Source organism: Pelodiscus sinensis, chromosome 13 (assembly GCF_049634645.1).
Source record: "Pelodiscus sinensis isolate JC-2024 chromosome 13, ASM4963464v1, whole genome shotgun sequence".
NCBI lineage: Eukaryota > Metazoa > Chordata > Testudines > Trionychidae > Pelodiscus > Pelodiscus sinensis.
The window spans coordinates 44945288-44966234 of record NC_134723.1 but is presented as its reverse complement, the minus strand read 5'-3'; the positions used below and the strand labels follow the sequence as shown (position 1 = coordinate 44966234).

Genomic DNA, 20947 nt, shown 5'->3' with positions numbered 1-20947 from the left:
CTAAACAAGCCCAGTTCATGAAGCCTGGCTTCATAGGTCATGTTCTCTAAACCTTTAATCATTCTTGTCGCTCTTCTCTGTACCCTTTCCAATTTCTCCACATCTTTCTTGAAATGTGGCGCCCAGAACTGGACACAGTACTCCAGCTGAGGCCTAACTAGTGCAGAGTAGAGCGGCAGAATGACTTTACGAGTTTTGCTTACAACACACCTGTTGATACAACCTAGAATCATATTTGCTTTTTTTGCAACAGCATCACACTGTTGACTCATATTCAACTTGTGGTCCACTATGACCCCTAGATCCCTTTCCGCCATGCTCCTTCCTAGACAGTCGCTTCCCATCTTGTATGTATGGAACTGATTGTTCCTTCCTAAGTGGAGCACTTTGCATTTCTCTTTATTAAACCTCATCCTGTTTACCTCTGACCATTTCTCTAACTTGCTAAGGTCATTTTGAATTATGTCCCTATCCTCCAAAGAAGTTGCAACCCCACCCAGTTTGGTGATTCCTAGTTCTCTTCACTCCTTCTGGGGCACCTGGCATCGGCCACTGTCGGAAGACAGAATACTGAGCTAGATGGACTTTGGGTCTGATCAATGTGGCCGTTCTTATGAAGAGACAGCCCTGGGTAACAGCATTAAAGACAGGGTTTGAGTCCCAGGCTACCAATGAGACCAAGGATGTCTCCACTGCACACTAGCTCACCTGAGGCCAAGGCTGCCTGCCATCCACACACCAACTGGTCTGGCGCAGGGCTGAGCCCTCGGGCAAGGCCCCAGTACCCTGCTAAGAGGGTGGGTCAGAGCCCAAGCCCCGCTGAGCCAGGGGTCCAAACCCTGGGTTTTGCAGTGTAGAACCGCGGAAGGCGGGTGCCGCACAGAAGGGACAGGCTGGCGCTGCCACGGTCACGCCTGAGTTTTACAATGCCACGTGGTGGCACAGGCATGGGCGTGGGCGAGGGCGTGGGCACCCCGAGTCCACGCGTGGCGATCCCACGGCCCCAGCTTTACAAAGCCACGTCGAGGCACGTGAACTGCCAAGCCACCCTCCCCTGCTGCCCGACCCAGGAGAGAGGCCCTGAACATTGGCAGGAACCTCCAGGAGGAGCATCTCCCTAGCACGGGGCTCTCCCCTGACGCACGAGGCCGTCCGTCCGTCCGGGGGAGGCCACGCAGCCCTTCCTTCTCCCCAGCAAGCAATCCACAAAACTAACCCTAAGGAGAGGCGGTTTGCTCACGAGCCGCCAGGCCTGTCCGGCTGGCAAGCGCCAGCTCACGAGAGTCCAGCCTGGCTCCACCCCGGGCAGCGGGAACACGCCCGGTCGGGGGCACAAATCCCCTGCCCCAGGAGGTGGCGGCAGGACAGCGATGGAGCAAAGGGACGAAGACAGAAGCTCACTCGGGCACTGGGCTTGGGGTGACGGCCAGCGGGTGCAACAGGCCAGGGTAGGCACTGCCCTCCCCGTAGCAGCCACCAGCCAGCGGCCAGACAATGGGCCCCGGTGCCCTCTCTTCCCCAAGAAGCCCACTGCCTCCTCCACGCCGTCCCCCACCCCCAGCTCCCACTGCTCACCGCGGCCTTCCTCCTGGGGACGGGGGAGTGAGGCCTGAGAAGGGTCTGCCAGGTCCGCTCAGCGGGGTGCGGGGCTTTAGGGAGGAAGGAGCTGGTGCTTGGGGAGGCCCCAGAGCTGAGGCTGGACAGACTGTGGTGGCGCTGGGGCCGGCACGGTGCTCGTGGAGGCTGCCGGCTCAGCCAGGCGCCGGGGTCGGCTTGGTGCTCGGAGAAGCAGAGGCGTGATGGTTCTGGGAGGTGGCTTGGCTCGCTGTGGCTGGGGCAGGGGGCCAGGGTCTGGGGGACCCCCCCGGGCTTTTCTTGTTGGGGGGGCGGCAGCTTCGGGGCTCCGGCTTCCAGGGCGGAGCGCTGGGCAGAGGGGAGGGGCCGGTGGAGTTGCCTCCCCACCGCAGGGCTTCACCCACCACCCAGGGCTGCAAGGCCAGATTTAGGGGGAGCCCAATCACTCCCATTGGCGCCCCCTAAATCGCGAGTCGGGGGCTCGGAGCAACAGAGCTGCGAGGCGTGACGCTCATTTCCTGCCAGGCTGAAGCTGGAAGACGCACGAGCGCAAAGCAGACGGACATCCCAAAGGCAGGGCCATGATCTGGGCGGGATTCCGGCCCCACGGATGCCCTAAGAGCATTTAAGCATCCCTTAAATGCGCCCTGAGCTTCAAACTCCTCAGGGAAAAATTTGTACAGGCGCCTACGTGACTTAGGACACACCTCCCGCTCACCACAATCACCCGTTTTGCAGCATTCAGGAGGAGCTGAGGGGAGGAGGAGCAAGGAGAAGCAGAAAGAGTTGGGGGTGGGGCTTTGGGAGAAGGGGCGGAGCAGGGGCGGGGCCTAGGGCAGAGCCAGGAGACAAGGAACCTCCCCCCTTTGGAAAGTCAGCACCTGTGGGTAACGCAGGTTTCTCTCCCATGGTTCCCTAGGTAGGAGCTACTGCTTGTGATAAGGGTAATCTCAAAAGGAGAAATGTCTCGTTGTTGTAAAATGTGCTGACAATGCCTGTCTCTAAAGAAATTAAAAATAATCACATGAAGAAAATATAACCAAGCTAATGCTTTACATGAGTTACGTATACTTTCTTTTGTAAGTCATAAATATTTTGTATTCCACCTAAGTAATATAAGAACTTGGGATCACCAAATGAAATGAATAAGTAGCAGGTTTAAAACAAACAAAAGGAAGTTTTTCTTCATGCAGTGCATAGTCAACCTGTGGAACTCCTTGCCAGGGGATGTTGTGAAGACCTGGACTTTAACAGGGTTCAGAAAAGAACTAGATAGATTCATGGAGGTTAAGTCCATCAATGGCTATTAGCCAGATGGGTAGGAATGGTGTCCCTAGCCTCCATTTGTCTGGAAATGGATACCACAAGAGGGATCATGTGAGGATTACCTGTTCTGTTCACTCCTTCTGGGGCATCTGGCATTGGCCACTGTGGGAAGACAGGATACTGGGCTAGATGGACCTTTGGTCTGACCCAGTGTGGCCGTTCTTAAGTAAGGGGTTTTCCCCAACCTCCGCATCCAAAAAATCTCACCTTTGCAGACACTTTGCCATTCCAGCTTAATTTGCTTTGACTAATGGGATACCCAGCAAGTTCCACTTCCAGGTATTCGTTTCAGAGCACGGGCGTGCAGACAGCAACATGTTTTTCAAACCCAGGACAATGAATGTAATGGCGTGTTTTCCTTTCCTGCAGCACCTGCATTAGCACTGCCATGCAAAGACAGCTGGAGCGAACGCGGCGGTGCTAAATTTGGGGCTAAATTACTGAAGTGTAACGTACGAGCTACAGGAAATAATCTTTCAAGTCAACTGTAAAGCCTTGTATATGAACGAGGAAAAAAATTACCTGTCCATTCAAACCCCTTAATATATGCCTGCCCCTTGGCTACAAAACCTTTCTTCAAATGCAGCTGTACATGTCACGCCTGGTATATTTGATTTCATCCCTTTGATGCTGCTTATTGAAGCTTGGGTAGGTGGGGGGTAGAAAAGGCCGTAGAATCTGACTGTGCCACACGCCGCCAGGCCTTTTTAGAAAAGAGGATTGGGTCCTCGAGCCATCAGCCGCCACCAATTCTGCAATATCAAAAGGTGCTTTGCATTCCAGGACCTGTTGCCGTCAACGGAGCTATGTCGATTTTTACCAGGTGGGGGCCTGGGCTGGAATCTTTCAAGCATTCCCCCTTGGCTGTGAGAGGCAGCGTGGCCAGACCTGGAGCAAAGCTGGAAGAGGATCTTGGTGATATTAACCGCCCTGAGTCCCAACCGGACACACCAAGAGCCTCTTGCAGGGAGCCAGACCACACAAAAGCCTTCCTTCCAGACGTACAGCCCCCACTGGCGGACTGTGGTAACAGGGAAACTCAGGGCAGTATGCTGCCCTCACCAGGCTCTGCCAGTCCATCACAATCTGGCCAGGAAGCATTCCAGATGCTGTTTGGAATAGCAGCTGAGATAATAGCCTGGCTCCGGGAGGCGGGGCTTTAAACAAACCCCGCCCCCAAACATGGCAGGCGTCACAATCGAATCATGAGAGTTGGCAACACTGATGCGGTACAAGCCCTTTATCACTTCGCTTTCGTTCAAACGTTACAGACAGACACATTAATGGTGGGAGCGTTGGTCAGCTGTGAGATCAACAAGGATGTTGAATATATCTATACAGATACACCATCTCTATCCTTAAGATACTCTGGGAACAACCACAGACCCACTCACTCCATTTGCCTAATTAAAGCTTACTTTTGCTAAGAAATTGTGTTTTACGTAGCTAAAAAGTTACAAAATCTGCTTCCTCTTTGCGACCCCATCGTGTTTGATATTCTGTACTATTACCCGAAATAATTGTCCTCTCCATGAGGCAAAGGTTTATTATCGGCATGGAATCCTCCTTGTGACAGATTTTAATCTCTGCCTTCCGGCTGTGCTTTATTTTGTTTATTATTTGTGGAATTAAAAACAAACAAAAACAAAAAAAAGAAAACCCAGACTATATTGGCAGCAAAAGGGAAATTGGAAACTTCTTCCTGCAGGAAGTGAAATCAGGATATTTTAGGGGATGCTAAGAATATATTCATTTGGTTATGGTATAAAAGGAGCGAAGATTAAGCGACGCACAGTTGACTGAGGTTAATGTAGAATTGGTCTTGCACAGTGTTGAAATGATAATACCTACATAATTTGCTTAAAAGTTTCGTAAAGGATAAATGTGTCTAGCGTGCGATTCAGAAGAGCTTTATAGCAGCATAAGCAGATTATTAAACTGTAAGAATCTGAACTTTTAATAGGCTTTAAGAATTAAAGGCTGTAAAATCTTGACACTGTATAAAAACCTTAAATTAGAAAGTTCTTCTGTAAAATACAACAACACTTCGCAGAGGCTGTCAAGTGCACAGCAAACGGCCTTTTCTGTGAATGTGGCTCTTCCCATCAATGTCCAACACATTTTAATATACCTTAAAGGAATGGTTTTTTATGCGCTTCTTTTTTCTTAATATTTCTGGCATATTTTCCTCTACTGCACAGCTGAAGACACCCATTCCTAGGGCATCTGCTTAAAAATATCACTTCTTTCAAAGATACCACATGGATGCAATGTGAATGTATTTCCTGACAGCGCTGCATCAGCTGCTGTTACAAAAATAAGACAAGGAAAGGTGGTTACATGCTGGGTACCAACCAGTTAAGTATTAGCTCTGCAGAAAAGGACCTGGGGGTTACAGTGGATGAGAAGCTGGATATGAGTCAACAGGGTGCCCTTGTAGCCAAGAAGGCTAATGGCATATTAGGTTGCATTAAGAGGAGCATTGCCAGCAGATCCAGAGATGTCATCATTCCCCTTTATTCGGCTCTGGTGAGGCCACATCTGGAGTATTGTGTCCAGTTCTGGGACCCCCACTACAAAAAGGATGTGGATGCATTGGAGAGGGTCCAGCGGAGGGCAACCAAAATGATTAGGGGGCTGGAGCATATGACTTATGAGGAGAGGCTGAGGGACTTGGGTCTGTTTAGTCTGCAGAAGAGAAGAGTGAGGGGGGATTTGAGAGCAGCTTTCAACTTCCTGAAGGAAGGTTCCTAAAAAGATGGAGAGAGGCTGTTCTCAGTGGTGACAGATAGTAGAACAAGGAGCAATGGTCTCAAGTTGTGGTGGGAGAGGTCCAGGTTGGATATTAGGAAAAACTATTTCACTAGGAGGGTAGTGAAGCACTGGAATGGGTTACCTAGGGAAGTAGTGAAGTCTCCATGCCTAGAGGTGTTTAAGTCTCGGCTTGACAAAGCCCTGGCCGGGTTGATTTAGTTGGGATTGGTCCTGCTTAGAGCAGGGGGCTGGACTTGATGACCTTCTGAGGTCTCTTCTAGCTCTATGGTTCTATGATTCTATGACCTTCGATAGGGAGCAGGTTTAAAACAAACAAAAGGAAATACTTTTCCACACAATGCATAGTCAACCTGTAGAACTCCTTGCCAGAGGATGTTGTGAAGACCAGGACTTTAACAGGATTCAAAAAAGAGCTAGATAGATTCATGGAGGTTAGATTCATCAGTGGTGATTAGCCGGAATGGTATCCCTAGCCTCTGTCAGAAGCTGGAAAAGTGCGAGAGGGGAGGGATCACTTGATGGATTCCCTGTTCTGTTCACTCCCTCTGGGGGCGCCTGGCGCTGGCCACTGTCGGAAGACAGGAAACGGGGAAAGATGGACCTTTGGTCTGACCCAGTCTGGCCATTCTTATGTTCTTATCCCACTAATCAAAATCATATGCTACCTAGTTAGGAAGAAGAGCAAATTCTTTTTGCATTTGGCCAGTACAATCTCGATAAATAAGAGAAATAGACCCAAGTCTCTAAAATCAGATTCAATAAAGGGAAATACAGAGTGGAAGACTGTGGTATACACAGTGGAAAGAATAATCAAATATGCAAAATGGGCTGAGTCGGTCAATGGGAATATTAAACTCTTACAGCCTACAGTGCTGATCAACTATGCTGCCACTCACTAATCTATGAGGAGAGACTGAGGGATTTGGGTTTGTTTAGACTGCAGAAGAGAAGAGTGAGGGGGGATTTGGTAGCAGCCTGCAACTTCCTGAAGGGAGATTCCAAAGAGGATGGAGAGAGGCTGTTCTCAGTGGTGACGGATGCAGAACGAGGAGATAGGGTCTCAAGTTACAGTGGGAGAGTTCTAGGTTTGATCGGCGCTAGGAGCCTGTGATGGCGCAGAAGCCTGGCGGGGGCGGGGGGAGTGGCTGGGAGTCCGCCCCCGCCAGGTTTCTGTGCAATCACAGGCTCCTAGCGCCGACAGTGACCTCACCTCCCAGCCTGGGAGTCCTAGCTGGGAGGCGGGGTTGCGATCGCCGCTTATCCCACGTTCTGGGTGTCCGGTATTTTTTGGGAGAACATCTGGCAACCCTACCCACACGAATAATTACACCCCAAGTAATTACTCCCCAGTGCTTCCTGGGGCTCACTGTTGAGCTAGCGCATCCACAATAATGGAGCCTGCCTCAGACTAATGTCGAGCGGGGACGCGCTATTTCGATTTTTTTTTTATTTCGGGAGTTATTTTAAATTGAGTAATTTCGAAATAATTCCCTAGTGTAGACATGCCCAGGGAGGGCTGATGCCTAACCCACAAAGTACATCCCTTCTCTTCTTGCAGCCCTCTGCCTCACTCTTTACCCACCCTGCGCCCTGGCTCAGGGCACAAACGCTACGTCAGCCTGTAATGCAAGACAGCAAGACACACAAGAAGGCCAGATTAGGAACGCCCAAGCCACCTTCATTCTGGCGGTTCCTAATTTCCGAGTGAGCGACCGTACCTTGATTTGGGTGGGTTTTTTTAACATCGTTTTCTCAACAATGTTTCAGTACAGAAATTCCATCATACGGGAACCCTATCGATCCCTCCCCATATAGCTCATCGTCTGAGTCTGAAACCAGGACCTATTCTGATGGCACAGTCTTCCCTACTGGCCTCACGGGGACTTTGTGGTCTAAGTTCAGACCAAGAACATAACATTTCAGTTGGATCTGCAGCCTGCTTTGTACTGAAACATTTTGCATTCTCTGGGCTGACGTATTTAGTAGTGCGATTGCATGTGCTTTTTAATTAAGCAGAGCGATTCTTTTTTATCTCCTTTGTGGACTGTACTTTTCATTAGGCACGGAGACAAAAGTTTTTCCAAAAGAAGGTGCAAACAGAGGGCACATTTTTCCTGAGGCAAAGTAACTTCATATAATTAAATGCGTAATTGGCGGTGTTTGAGTAAGCTTTTAAAAAATAGTTTGTCGGCTTTTTCTGGTCCTTTCAGTGTTTCAGGTCAGTACTGCACGTACAAGTTAATTATTTCCTGAGGTTACCAACCGAGAAGAAGTTATACTTTACACTCTACGATATCTTTCCCACATCTTGGTACTATTTCTATTTCTTCCTTAAGAAAGTTACTTTAATAGTAAAGGACATTTTACAAAACAGGGTTATTAGAAGAGGAGCCTGGTGATACCATGTGTAATCAGGGGAGGGATAGCTCAGTGATTTGAGTGTTGGCCTGCTAACCCCAGGGTTGCGAGTTCAATCCTTATAGGGGCCATTTAGGGATCTGGGACAAATTTGTCAGGAATGGTACTTGGTCCTGCCGTAAGGGCAGGGGACAAGACTTGATAACCTCTCAAGGTCCCTTCCAGTTCTATGAGATAGATAGGTATGTCTCCATTATTACTATGCTGTGTTCATTCAAGCTTGAACATCAGGACCAATATTTTGGAAAATAAAAGTGGAGTTTTCTTTTCAGTAACAGCGTGTTTTCATTTGTATTAGTAACCCCGCAGTTGTCATTCATCCTTAATCTCACAAATAACTGTCACAGCATGCAGAGAAGCAATGAGGACACTTAACATGTGGAAAGAGGGGAAAATAAAGTGGAGAACCAGCAGAGTTGGCTGATATCACAGAATGACACCACGGATAAATTTGGCCCAGTGCTGAAGACTTTATGTAAAGAACCGCCAATAGAAACCTCCCACTAGTCACAGTGTAAGTGGCTCACGCCCAGAGCTGGCCCAAACTATGGGCTGACCGCGTTACTGCCTGGGGTGCCCCATTGTAGGGGGCGCTGTGCAAGGCTGCTGGACCAGGCTGGGGTGGGGCCATATATGCGGCGGAGCCCCGGGGGCGGGGCTGCACCTGCGCCGCGCTCCCGGGGTGCACGAATGCCTTGGGCCGGCCCTGATCACGCCAAGGAAAACCATCGTGTACTTTGGACCCAATTCCACAGTGTTCAGTCCACACTGAAATGCGTCCGATGAGGGAACTGAGCGTTTTGCAGATACTACGGAGTCCAGAGGGAACTTACTTAGGATCTGTCTATTTCCTAATGTTAACGGTTCATTCCAACATGGAGACCCGAGAGTCAGCCCAAACCCTGCGGAAGTATCACCAACACGCGGCAGGCCAGACGGCCTTCCGAACGAAACCACGCCAAAAGGGAAACCGCCCCTTCCCTCCTCCCTACACGGTCACTAAATGAAGCCCGTTTCGGGAGGGGCGTTGCTTAGTAAAGCGATTGTTCCTCATCTTTGCTCCTGGCTGGTCGACACCCACCCACCCTATTTTCACAGCCTGGGTTTCACACAGAGTGGCTTCCGCAGCTCTAGAAAAGGAACCGGCTGCTCCTCCCTACAGGTAGATTTGGGCCCCTCTCAGCTCCACTAAATGTCACACAGCAGGCTCAGCTTCTGGCCTGATGACTTTTCAGTTTTGTACAAGTAACCGAGATTGCCAGGAAAGCTCTTTGTTACCCCTCAGACACCAATGACGTCAACTAGGGTTACCAGGTAGACCCCCCACAAAATACCGGACACACTAGATCGTAGGGTGAGAGGGACCATCCGGGAGGGGGGCGGGGCTGGCCAGGAGGAAGGGGGGTGGGAGGCGGGGCTGGCGGCGGATGGGGTTGGGGGCTGAGGGGCTGGCCGGGAGGAAGGGGGGGTGGGAAGCAGAACTGGCGGGGGGGGGGAGAGTGCAGCCACTGGCCGCAGCCGGAGTCCAACAGGCCACGCCCCCAGCAAGCACTCCCTCTAGTTGCTAGTAGAAGCCGGGCGGGGGCGGTGGCAGTGGCTGGGAGTCACTCCCCCCGCCCGGTTTCTGTTCACAACCAGTGGCTACCAGCTGGGAGGTGGGGCCGCGATTGGCACTGGGAGCCTCTGGTTGTGTGCAGACGCGGGGTGGGGGGAGTGGCTGGGAGTGCCATCCACTGCCCCCCGCCCCGCCCCGCCCGGCTTTTGCACGGGGCTCCCAGCGCCAATCGCAGCCCCGCCTCCCAGTCGCTCCCTTGCCCCCGCCCCCGCTCCCGCCACGCTTCCGTCCAGTGCCCAGCCGGAAATTCAGAAAATACCGGACATTGCATGTGTCTGGTATTTTCTGAATTTTTCTACCGGACAGAGGGCGCAAAAACCAGACACCTGGCAACCCTACCAACAACCCAGAATTCAGCAGACCTGGTCCTACAGCCACACACACGCACACTTACCCACTTACGAGTAGCACTGAGGAGAAAGAAAGACAAAAAAAATTGTTCACCTCTCCACAACTTCTTGGCCATTCCAGCAAAGGGTGTCGTTCTGCACAGCGGAGCTGTGGTGGCAGATGTACTCCGGCAAGCTGCTGTAAAAACTGCTGTGAGATTTCAGTTTCATAATGAGCTCCCTGAAACGCAAGCGAAAAAGGGTATAAATGAAAGAGGAACAGAGTATCGCCGGGTCAGCCATGTTTTACGAGGCTGCTCTTAGCAACAAATGCATACTGGAGTCATGCGCAACTTCCCACCTGCCAGAAACACCATGACAAGTGAAGGGTGAAGCATCAGCCTCGTTTATGGAGACGTCTGCCATTTTGCATGACGCCCTTCATGCCATTTAGGCCACGTTTATACTTATCAGAGGATTGACACTCCAGAGGTCGATCTTCTTGTGTTCAGTGTGGTGGGTCTGATAAGGACCCGCTAAATCGAACGCTGAGGGCACCTCACAAGGAGTAAGGGAAGCCGACAGAAGCATTTATTATTCCCCTTTATTCAGCACTGGTGAGGCCACATCTGGAGTATTGCGTCCAGTTCTGGGGCCCCCACTACAGAAAGGATGTGAACACCTTGAAGACGGTTCACCGGAGGGCGACAAAACGAGGAGGGGGCTGGAGGCCTACGAGGAGAGGCTGAGGGATTTGGGTTTGTTTAATCTGCAGAAGAGAAGAGCGAGGGGGGATTTGGTAGCAGCCGTCAACTCCCTGAAGGGAGGTTCCAAAGAGGCTGGAGAGAGGCTGTTCTCAGTGGTGGCAGAACAAGGAGCAATGGTCTCAAGTTGCAGTGGATGGGGTTGGAGATTAGGAAAAACTATTTCCCTAGGCGGGCGAGGAAGCACTGGGATGGGTTCCCTAAGGAGGAAGTCGAATCACCATCCCTAGAGGTGTTTAAGTTGCGGCTTGACAAAGCCCTGGCTGGGCTGATTGAATTGGGGTTGGTCCTGCTTTGGGCAGGGGGCTGGACTCGATGACTCCTGAGGTCTCTTCCAGCCCTGGGATTCTACGAGTCTATGATTTCCCGCATCGACCTCCCACTCTGGGGACGGCACCAAAGCTGGAATTAAGCTACGTCGACTCCAGCTATGCACTTAACGTAGCTAGAGCTGTGTGTCTTAATTCCAACTTCTCCTCTAGCGGAGACTTAGCAGGCCTGAGTCACGTCCTATCTGCTATTCCCAGAGCCAAGCATTGCTTAGTTGGGCAAAATTCCCACTGGCTTCAAAGGCTGCAAGAAGCAGCAGGCCCGATCCTGCGATCACTGAGGTGATAGTTAGCACCCTGGCAGAGGATTGTGTCAGGGACCCCCAGAGCTAAACCGATGAGCTGCCACAGTCTGAGTGGAAGAACTAAGGCTCCATAGCCAGGCCCTGGAACACACACTCACCAGGAGGTTCACACCTGAGCTTCACTTTACACCTCAGGCGCCTCAGAAGTCAAAGGGCCTACTCACCCATGTCAGGTTAAGTAGGGGCTTCCAGGTGACGGCCCGCGTTTGTAACTCACTCGTAAAACATGGACACATTGATACCCCAGGCTCTGACCATCCCGGCACAAGGCATGCCACGTAAAATGAAATTTCAGTCCTGCTCCCAAAGTTCCCCAAAGTGGGGCGGCTTCAGATCCGGGGCTTTCTACGAGCCCATTCTTGGCCTCGCCCTATGAAGTGCTAACACAGATTTTAAGCATACAAATGAGGTAGAAAGACACACAACTACAGGTTGAACCGCTCTAGTCCAGCATCTTGGGGACCTGACCAAAGAATCTGCCGGACCACGGGAGGCCAATGTTGTCTAGCAGTATTATCAACACTCCCAGTATTTACTGGGCTCTGAGAAGACATTGAGGGGTCAATTAGAGCTAAACAACAGCACAAAACACTGAGCTCCAGGACGGCTGGTTGTAAATAAACTTTATGGCCCGCAGGAAACTGGGCCACACCCATGATGAGTGGACATCTGGCTCACTAAAATCCTGCCGGACCATGGATATTGCTGGACTAGAGTGTGCCGGACTAGAGAGGTACTTGGATTTTGCAAATTCCTCTTTGCATATGCAAATGTGTGACTGAGAGATTTGCAGGTACAGGTCTGACAGGCCCATCGCTTTCCTGTGGTCATTTGCATTGTGCTCCAGGAGGGACGCAGCAGACCAGCTGTTGCCAGACACGCAGAAGACAGGGAGGACAAGAACTGGACAGAACCCCGCGGCTCTCACACCAAGGGTCCTCAGATCACTCGATCCAGGCAGCTAACCTCCAAAAGAGCTGCTGGACAGGCAGTCAGGGAGACAGAACAAGGTGGTCAGCTGATCTCAGCTTAGGGTGTTACCTTTGTGGGCGGGGAGGGAACCAGGCAGCAGTCCTATAAAACTCTCTCACCCATTAAACGACAACAGCTGTGAAGGGCAGTGGACTATGAACAGCAAACAGTGGAGGAGGTGACACTTGTACTCCTGGCCTCTTGGCTCCCGGAGCGGCTCACCTTGACCTAGCCTCCGGGGTGCCTTGCGACAGTCTCAATAGCCTCCCTCTGCCCCCAGAATAGAGACATCTCCACGTATCCCTTGCGGTGGCAATAAGCTCTCCCGTGTGCTCTCTAGGTCTTCATCCGTAAAGCTGGATCGGAGGCTGGGACCAAGGGGTTGTTGGGTGGTAGAGGGAGAACAGGGATAGGGCAGAATGCGTTTAAATTGGGGCTGGAGAGTCCACGAAAATAAATGGAAATGAACTAAAATAAATCAAGGCGCAAATGAAGGAAATACAACCAGAGCATGGCGTAGAAAACCACGGGGCGTGGGCTGTGGGAACGCTCTTTTAATGCACAAAATCGTGGAGGGGAGGGCTCTAAGTTCCCAGGGGGAGATGGAGATGTGCTCCATACCTTACATCAGTATTGTGACCCCACCCTCACCAGACGGGCCCCCCTCCTCCCGACCCTTTTTCCTCCCCCTTGTACTTTGGCCATCTCTTGATTGGTAAACACGACATCTCCTTGGGAGCGGGGACCAGGTGGTGAGTGTTTGTACAGCACCTAGCACATCTGCGGGCACTCCTGCGGGGCAAATCATCCCTAGATTGGTACAATCTGCCTTTCGGCACTCCCCACCCCCTTATTTTTAAAAGCAGTAAATCCACTTCCGACTGCTGCAAGGCCGTTACAGATCGTAGCTGTGAGCTCCACTCCACCCAGCAGGGGGCAGACAAAACAAAGAGAAAGCTGTCTGGATGCTACCCGAAGAAGCCTTCCCTTTTGCTTTATTTTTAATAGGGCGTGCAGCTTCTCGCCCATAATCAGATTCACACAGCCTCTGCAACGAACAGAGACAGAGTGGAATCGAAGTCGTCTTTCCCCCGCTCGGTATTGATGGGAAGTCACATCATGCAGCATTTTTGGCTCCTGAAAGATGTCAGTGCTGCTCTTTAGCACCGCCTCTCCAGCAATAAACAAGCGTTAGTTAACAAGTAAAGCCCTGCTAACGTCATTAAAAACACATCACAAAGCCCCAGCGTCTTTCCCTGCAAAAAACACACGGGATGATTTACGGCTTCACTTTCAACTGGCACTAGGCGATCTTGTCATGGCCATTTGTTTTCAATGTGTTTCTTGGGGGGCTTTCTTTTCTTCGGGGTGCCCTCCCCGTGGGGCCAGAACAAGCGCGGATTCTGGCCTGGTCAGGCATTGCTGCACTGAATTCCCCTGAGAACAGCCTCATAGGACAACGTGCGTTCGTGGCTCCCTAGGGCCCGCGGAAGACAAGACTCCCTTACGGGCACCAAAAATGGAGATCGCTAATCACGTCCAGGTCCTTCACCTGGAGATCCTTCACTCCAGGTCCATGGCAACATGCAGGGTTACTACGGTGCAACTAGACCTCATGCCAAGCCAGCTCCCCCATCCCTGGAGTCTCCTCTATTCCCCCAATTGTTATTTTGTTCCTTTCTCCTCCCTAACTCTAGCCAGGTGGCTTAGTCTCTGTTGCTTCCCTAGACCTAGCCTGGCTCCTCTGAAGACAGAGACAGACCAAACCCACGGCACCGTTTCCAGCGGAATGGATATTCTTACCGACTTGGGTTTCCTGTATTCTTTTCTCCTTTTCCGCCACCGCCCCCTTTCTTCTCACCTGTTTCCCACGCTATTCTGTTTCCCAGAACCGTAGGAATGCAGACCTGGAAGGGAGCTTGAAAGGTCATCCAGTCCCTTGTGCGGAGACAGGAGAAAGGAAACAGCATCCCGGACATCGACAGCAGTTTGTCTACACTGTTCCGAAATGCCTCCCGTGATGGGGATGGCAACACCTCTCCTGGAAGCCCTCCCTAAGGGCAAGAGACTGGCAGAGAGGGCAGGGAGGAGCAAGCAGGGGACAAGGGTCTCAGATGGCAGTGGGAGAGGTCTAGGTTGGAGAGTAGGAAAAACTATTTCCCTAGGAGGGTGGGGAAGCGCTGGGATGGGTTCCCTAGGGACGGGGTGGAATCTCCATTCCTGGAGGTTTCGAAGTCCTGGCTTGACCAAGCCCTGGCTGGGATGATTTAGAATCCTAGAATCCTAGGGTGGAAGAGACCTCAGGAGTCATCGAGTCCGGCCCCCTACCCAAAGCAGGACCAACCCCAACTCAATCAGCCCAGCCAGGGCTTTGTCAGCTGAGTTGGGGTCAGTCCTGCTTTGGGCAGGGGGTTGGACTTGGTGACTCCTGAGGTCTCTTCCAGCCCTAGGATTCTATGTTCTACGATTCTAAGAGGTGGTGTTGGCATAGAGCCTCAGGAGAAGAGAAGGCGTGGAAGTGAGGCCGCAGGAAAAAGGCCAGGAGCAGAGGACAGGGCCACAGTTTGGGCACCGGTGGCCCCCAACTTCTAGGGAGCTTCTAGTGCTCCCAGATTAAGCCCCTAATGCTAGACGTATCTCCGGTGGACATGGAGGACAACGGATGATGATCATCTTTGTAACCGCCGTTAGCATATCTGAAGACCATTATCAAGTATCTTCGCCGTTTTCTTCTTTCAAAACTAACCCTGCCCAGGTTTTTAACCTTCCCTCCCAGGTCAGGTTTGCTAGAACTTTGATCAGTGTTGTTGCTCTTCTCCGGCACATACGTCTCTCGTGCTCTGGGGGCTGTCAGGTTTCATTCTAATTTCAGTGGCTGGGTTTAGTCAGACAGTGCTGCCTGATATACAGAAGGTCAAACAAGATTATCTGGGGCTCCCTTCTGGCCTTAAACTCTCTCTCCAATTTGTCCACGTCTTTCCTAAATAACTGGACCCAGCACTGCAACCAAGGCCGCATCAGTCCGAGCAAGGTGGGACAATTCCCTCCTGTGTCTTGCATACAATGCTCATGTGAATACAACCCAAAATGATATTAGCTTCCTGCACACTCGCCTCACATCGCTGCCTCATGTTCAATTTGAAATCCTCTATAACCCTAGGTCCTTGTCAAGGGGTGACCCACTCTTGCAGGTCCCTTGACCCTACTCTGTTTTGATTGGGTGACTCATCAGGCACCACGTCACTTTATGGGACAGATCCACAGCCTCAGTTCATACCCGTGACCCTCTATTCAGGGTATTATGGCCCAGTGGCCCAAGTCTATCTGTAAGTCCCTGCTCTTTAGGGTAATACGGCCCAGTGACCTAGTCCTTATGCATGCCCCCGCTCTTCAGGGCAGTACAGCCCAAGTCTATATGCAAGTCCTTGCTCTTCAGAGCATTACGGCCTATTCCTTATGCCAGCCCCCGCTCTTCAGGATAGTATGGCCCAGTGTCCTATTCCTTATGTCAGCCCCTGCTCTTCAGCATAGTACAGTCCAGCGGCCTATTTTCTTATGCAAGCCCCTGCTCTTCAGGGTAGTACGGTCCAGTGGCCTAGTCCATATACGAGTCCCTGCTCTTCAGAGTAATATGGCCCAGGAGCCTAGTCCATATACGAGTCCCTGCTCTTCAGGGTAATACGGCCCAGGAGCCTAGTCCATATACGAGTCCCTGCTCTTCAGAGTAATACGGCCCAGGAGCCTAGTCCATATACGAGTCCCTGCTCTTCAGGGTAATACGGCCCAGCAGCCCAGGTCTATATGCACGTAGGAAAACTCTCCCGCATGGGGTACGTAGGGAGGGCCCTGTTGGCAGTGGCACGGTTCACTATCTGCTCAGTGGAGAATCCTGCCACAACACACTGAGCACCCCGGGGAGCAATCCCCCACCCTGGGCTACTTCCTACCGTCACCTGGCAGGTGTCTTCTCCGTAGTCTCACTCCGGGTTTGTGGCTCCTTGGGTAGCCCCTCTCGGGCTGGCTGCTGCTGTGCAGTCTGGCTGCACTTCCTCCTCTGTCTCTGGAGTGCTCTCGGCGCCTGCTTCCCCCTCAGCAGTCAGCCCGACTGAGCTGCTCCAGAGGCATTTACAGTCCCTCTCCAAATGCAGCATGCTCAGCAGGGCTGTGGGGGCGGGGCCCTCTCGGCCAACTGGGCCAAGACAACTCCATTTTCTTCCGTGCAGAGCGGCTATCCCCCGTCACAATCCTCTCCCATGCATCTCCCGCTCAGCCGGTTATTCCCTAGTTTGTAGCTGTTCATTCGATTTTTCCTTCCATGCAGACCAATTCTCCAATTTGTAAAGGTTCCTTTGAATTCTAACCCTGTCCTCCAACGCGTTCACCATCCCTCTTGTGATGGGGCGGCGCTCACCTCTCACGAGCGCCCCCTCTGGCCGAGTGCATGCGCCTGCGCCCTCTCAGCCCTGGAGCCTCTCTTTGGCCACTCACGAGTCACTCAGTGTGTGCGCAATCTCACAAACACCTCCTGGGGTACACATCATAGCTAACGGGGACCCACCTTAGGCCTAGTGTCCCTCTTAGTTGGTTTCCCCAAGAGAATGGTGCCCCCAGGCCTTCCTCTCCTGGAGACGATATCTTTGCCCTTCTCTTAGGGCTTTATACATCTAGCACGGCCCATCTTGGTCCATCTTCAATAGCTCTCTACACAGAGCTGCCTGTGGTGCTGCCACTCTCTCAGCCAGCCAGCCCCCAGTCTGCACACCTTCAGGGCTCCATAGACACTGACTGCTATTCTGGTCTCCAGCTCCTTTTATAGGCCTTCCTGTCCCCTGATTGGCTCATTCCTCCTGCAGCCACTCTACCCTGCTTGGAGGACTACTCTCCGGCTTCTCTTCTGGGGCAAGGTGCGGCAAGGACACAGCCTCCAGCAGAGGGCTTCGGGGCCTGCTCCATTACATCACACCCTCCTACTTTTGTGTAATCTGCAAATGTATAAGCACCATCTCCACTCCATTATGCAAGTTATCCATGACGATATTGAATAGTACTGTCCCCAAGACAGATCCTTGCAGGATTCCCATGACGTACGTCCTTCCGACATGACAGCAAACCATTGATAATTATTCTTCGAGCATGGTTTTCATGCAGCTGTGCACTGACCCGATCATAATTTCATCTAGACCTCATTTGCTCCTGAGAATGTCTCATGGGATTATGTCAAAAGCCACACAAAGATCAACTATATCACACCTACTGCTTCCCCACCATCCACCAGTAACCCTGTCAAAGAAGCAATGAAGCGGGTCCGGCATGATTCACCAGACCCATGCTGGCTATTCCATCCTTTAGTTGCTTACAGACAGATTGTTTGATCATCTTTTCCAGAAGCTTTCATCCCTCCTTCCTTTCTACTTCTCCTCCCATGATCTCCCATCTTCTAGCCATCAATTCTTTCGAGGTCCTGTCCTGCAAGCCACTCCCATCATATTATCGTGGACTTGGGGAGTGTTAGGCACCAGATCCAGCAGGAATTATGTTTTCTTGGGATGCGGAGACTCTGTCGCAGAAGGGAGGAGAGATACACTTCCAATCTTAGTAGGCGCCGGCTCAGTTAAAGCCCAAATGGGTTGCAGCAGGTTTCACCAAATCCACAGCTCCTCAAAATTACAATAAGGCCTCGCTTCCAGAGCCAGGCCAGGGAAGAGAACAGGGGAACACAGATGATTATCACACACTTACAAGCAGTGTCCGCTCAGTCCATACTAATGCCGCCTGACTGAAAGCAAACGGAGAATTTGGCTCAGGCAACATTTACCGATGATTTCATCCATTTTGTCCTTGAGCTTATCCACATGTATGCAAATGTCAAATGTTCTCATTCCGTTGCTGCAGCCATTCTTTTATTTAAAAACGCAAGTGCTCATACAGGGCGCCCTTGTAGCCAAGAAGGCTAATGGCATGTTAGGGTGCATTAGGAGGAGCATTGCCAGCAGATCTAGAGAAGAGATTAGTCCCCTTTACTGGGCACTGGTGAGGCCACATCTGGAGTATTGTGTCCATTTCTGGGCCCCCCACTACGGAAAAGATGCAGACACATTGGAGAGGGGCCAGCGGAGGGCAACCACAATGATTAGGGGGCTGGAGCACATGACCTAGGAGGAGAGGCTGAGGGATTTGGGTTTGTTTAGTCTGCAGAAGAGAAAAGTGAGGGGGGATTTGAGAGCAGCCTCCTGAAGGAAGGTTCCAAAGAGGATAGAGAGAGGCTATTCCGAGTGGTGACAGATGGCAGAATAAGGAGAAAGGATCTCAAGTTACAGTGGGGGAGGTCTAGGTTTGATATTAGGAAAAACTATTTCCCTAGGCGGGAGGGGAAGCGCTGGGCTGGGTTCCCTAGGGAGGGGGTGGAATCTCCATCCCTAGAGGTGTTTAAGTCCCGGCTTGACAAAGCCCTGGCTGGGACGATTGAGGTGGGGTTGGTCCAGTTTTGCGCGCGCGCACGCGCACACACACACACACACACACACACACACACACACACACACACACATTCTCTCTCTCTCTCCCCCCCCCCCAGCCTGTTTAAAAATCAATGAGAGGAAAAAGCGCTTTCTCCCTGCTCCACCACTAGGATCCTGCTAAATTACAACATCTGTTTACAGAGCGAAACCTACCTGGACAAGTGCTGGGTGCCATGCCACAAACACAGACATCTGCTCTGATTTTTAACACACAAAAAACCCCTGCTGCGAACATTCCTTGATGTTAAGGAGTTGGGCATAAAAAAAACCCCCCAAACCCTCCATACTACAGGCTAAGGTTTACACCAACTGCTTTGGCAGCCTTGAAAAGCAGCATTTCTTACAGCGTCCTGGAATATCAAAGATGGGAATTAGGAGACAGTTTTATGCTTAAAAGGGAAACACACTTTCATACAACAGTTGTGGAAACATGCAACTCTCCCCATGTGGGTGAATTTCAAAGTTTCACATCAGAGTAGTTTCCTTCCTCGAACATACCAGCCATATACATTCAGAGTCCACTTTGTCTTACCTTCTCCGGCTAGACAGGGTTTCTTCATGATCCATGTGAGCCACCTTCAGTACTTTCTTTTCAATGAAAAGTTCTTCAGGGTTCTGGGCTGATCTGTACTGTCTCTGCTGAGAATGGCCACAGAACTTGCTAATCTGAAAAAAAAAAAAAGCAACACAGACGCATGATGAGCCAATATGCAGCATGCAACACACTAGAAACAAAAAGCTGGCCTTGTCTACCCTAAAAGGAAAATCGTCCCTGCAGCGATCAATTTTCTGGAATTTGATTTAGTGAGTCTAGTTAAGTCTCGCTAAATCAATCTCAGAGGGTGTCCCTGCCAGTGTCCGGTACTCCTCCTTTTGCGAGGAGTAAGGGAAGCCAACGATGGGAGCATTTGCTCCCATTGGTCTCTCGCTGTGGGGACTCCACCATGCTCAACTTGAGCTGCATATTCTAAGTAGCTGGAGTTGCGTATCTTAAGCTGAGCTGCCGGGTTTAGTGAAGACCTGGCTGGAGAGATGTCCTTCCCTCAGCACGTATGCCCGTCTAAAAATGGTACAATAAAGATGCAGGATAAAATTTTCAAAAGCACCTCAGAGACTTGGGAGTCAAAGTCACCTTACAAAGTGACTTAGGCACTTCAGCATTAATAAAGAGTTAGGTGTCTAAATACCTTTCAGCACCTGAGCCTGTGGGACTTTCAAAAATCAGATGCAGACTCCCAAGTCACTTACGTTTTTGAAAATTTTATCTGCTACATGACCCCAGAGGAATTTGCGGGTGCAACCTGTAAAGCACAAGAACTTGCAGCAGCAAAACTGAAGTATTTCAACCAATTTCTTACGCTGAGGCAAATGGACTCGACCTATTTCTGGATCCCATGTAGTAAGAAAGGCTTTTTCACAAATGACTAGGGATGCAAGCGACTAGTCAACTAATCCCTCGACTAGTTGCTCCCCCCCACCTCCCCGCTGCCTTTATCAGAGGCAGCGGGGGGGGGGGGGGGGGGGAGCAGCAGCCGGTGCTTTGGGGAGCTGGCTTAAAAGCTGGTTCCCCCCAGCACCGTCTCCTCAGGGAACAGGGGAGGCAGACGGGTAGCGGGGACCGGGCACGACCCAGGAATTATCTGATTCCCAACTTGCACCTACTTCCAGACCTCCTTCTGCTTTTTAAATGCATTTAGAGCCAACAGGGGCGGGAGCCAACCCTACTGCAGCTCCCTGCTTATCCACTAATCGACCCACAGGGAAAAGTCGAAGGATTGTGCATTTTTTGCCTCTCTACAGCAGTTCCCAGTCAGAACTATAAAGCTCCGTTTTCCAAAAGCAAGGCGTTTTTGCTAGCCTGTCTGAGCCATATCCCGAGCCAGCATAACTCCAGCCATGTTGCAGGAGAAGGGCGCCAATGCAGCCTAGCCACCCACTGTGCCAATTCCGTGTGTTTAGGTTTTTTGAATCATACATTTCAGGTTCTGCCTACTCGTCTTCTGGTTTGTGAGCCACTAGGA

General features: G+C 51.2%; 1 protein-coding gene across 2 annotated transcripts in view; it reads right to left on the bottom strand.

Moving 5' to 3' along the window:
• GPC3 (glypican 3) overlaps nt 1-20947 on the bottom strand; it is a 299836-nt gene that overhangs the window by 87732 nt on the left and 191157 nt on the right. For both annotated transcript variants that reach the window (XM_075941138.1, XM_075941137.1), the window contains exons 4-5: nt 19459-19592; nt 10154-10279 (exon numbers count right to left, since the gene is read on the bottom strand). In XM_075941138.1, coding sequence (XP_075797253.1) covers nt 10154-10279; nt 19459-19592 — 260 coding nt within the window. The remainder of the gene's footprint in view (nt 1-10153; nt 10280-19458; nt 19593-20947) is intronic.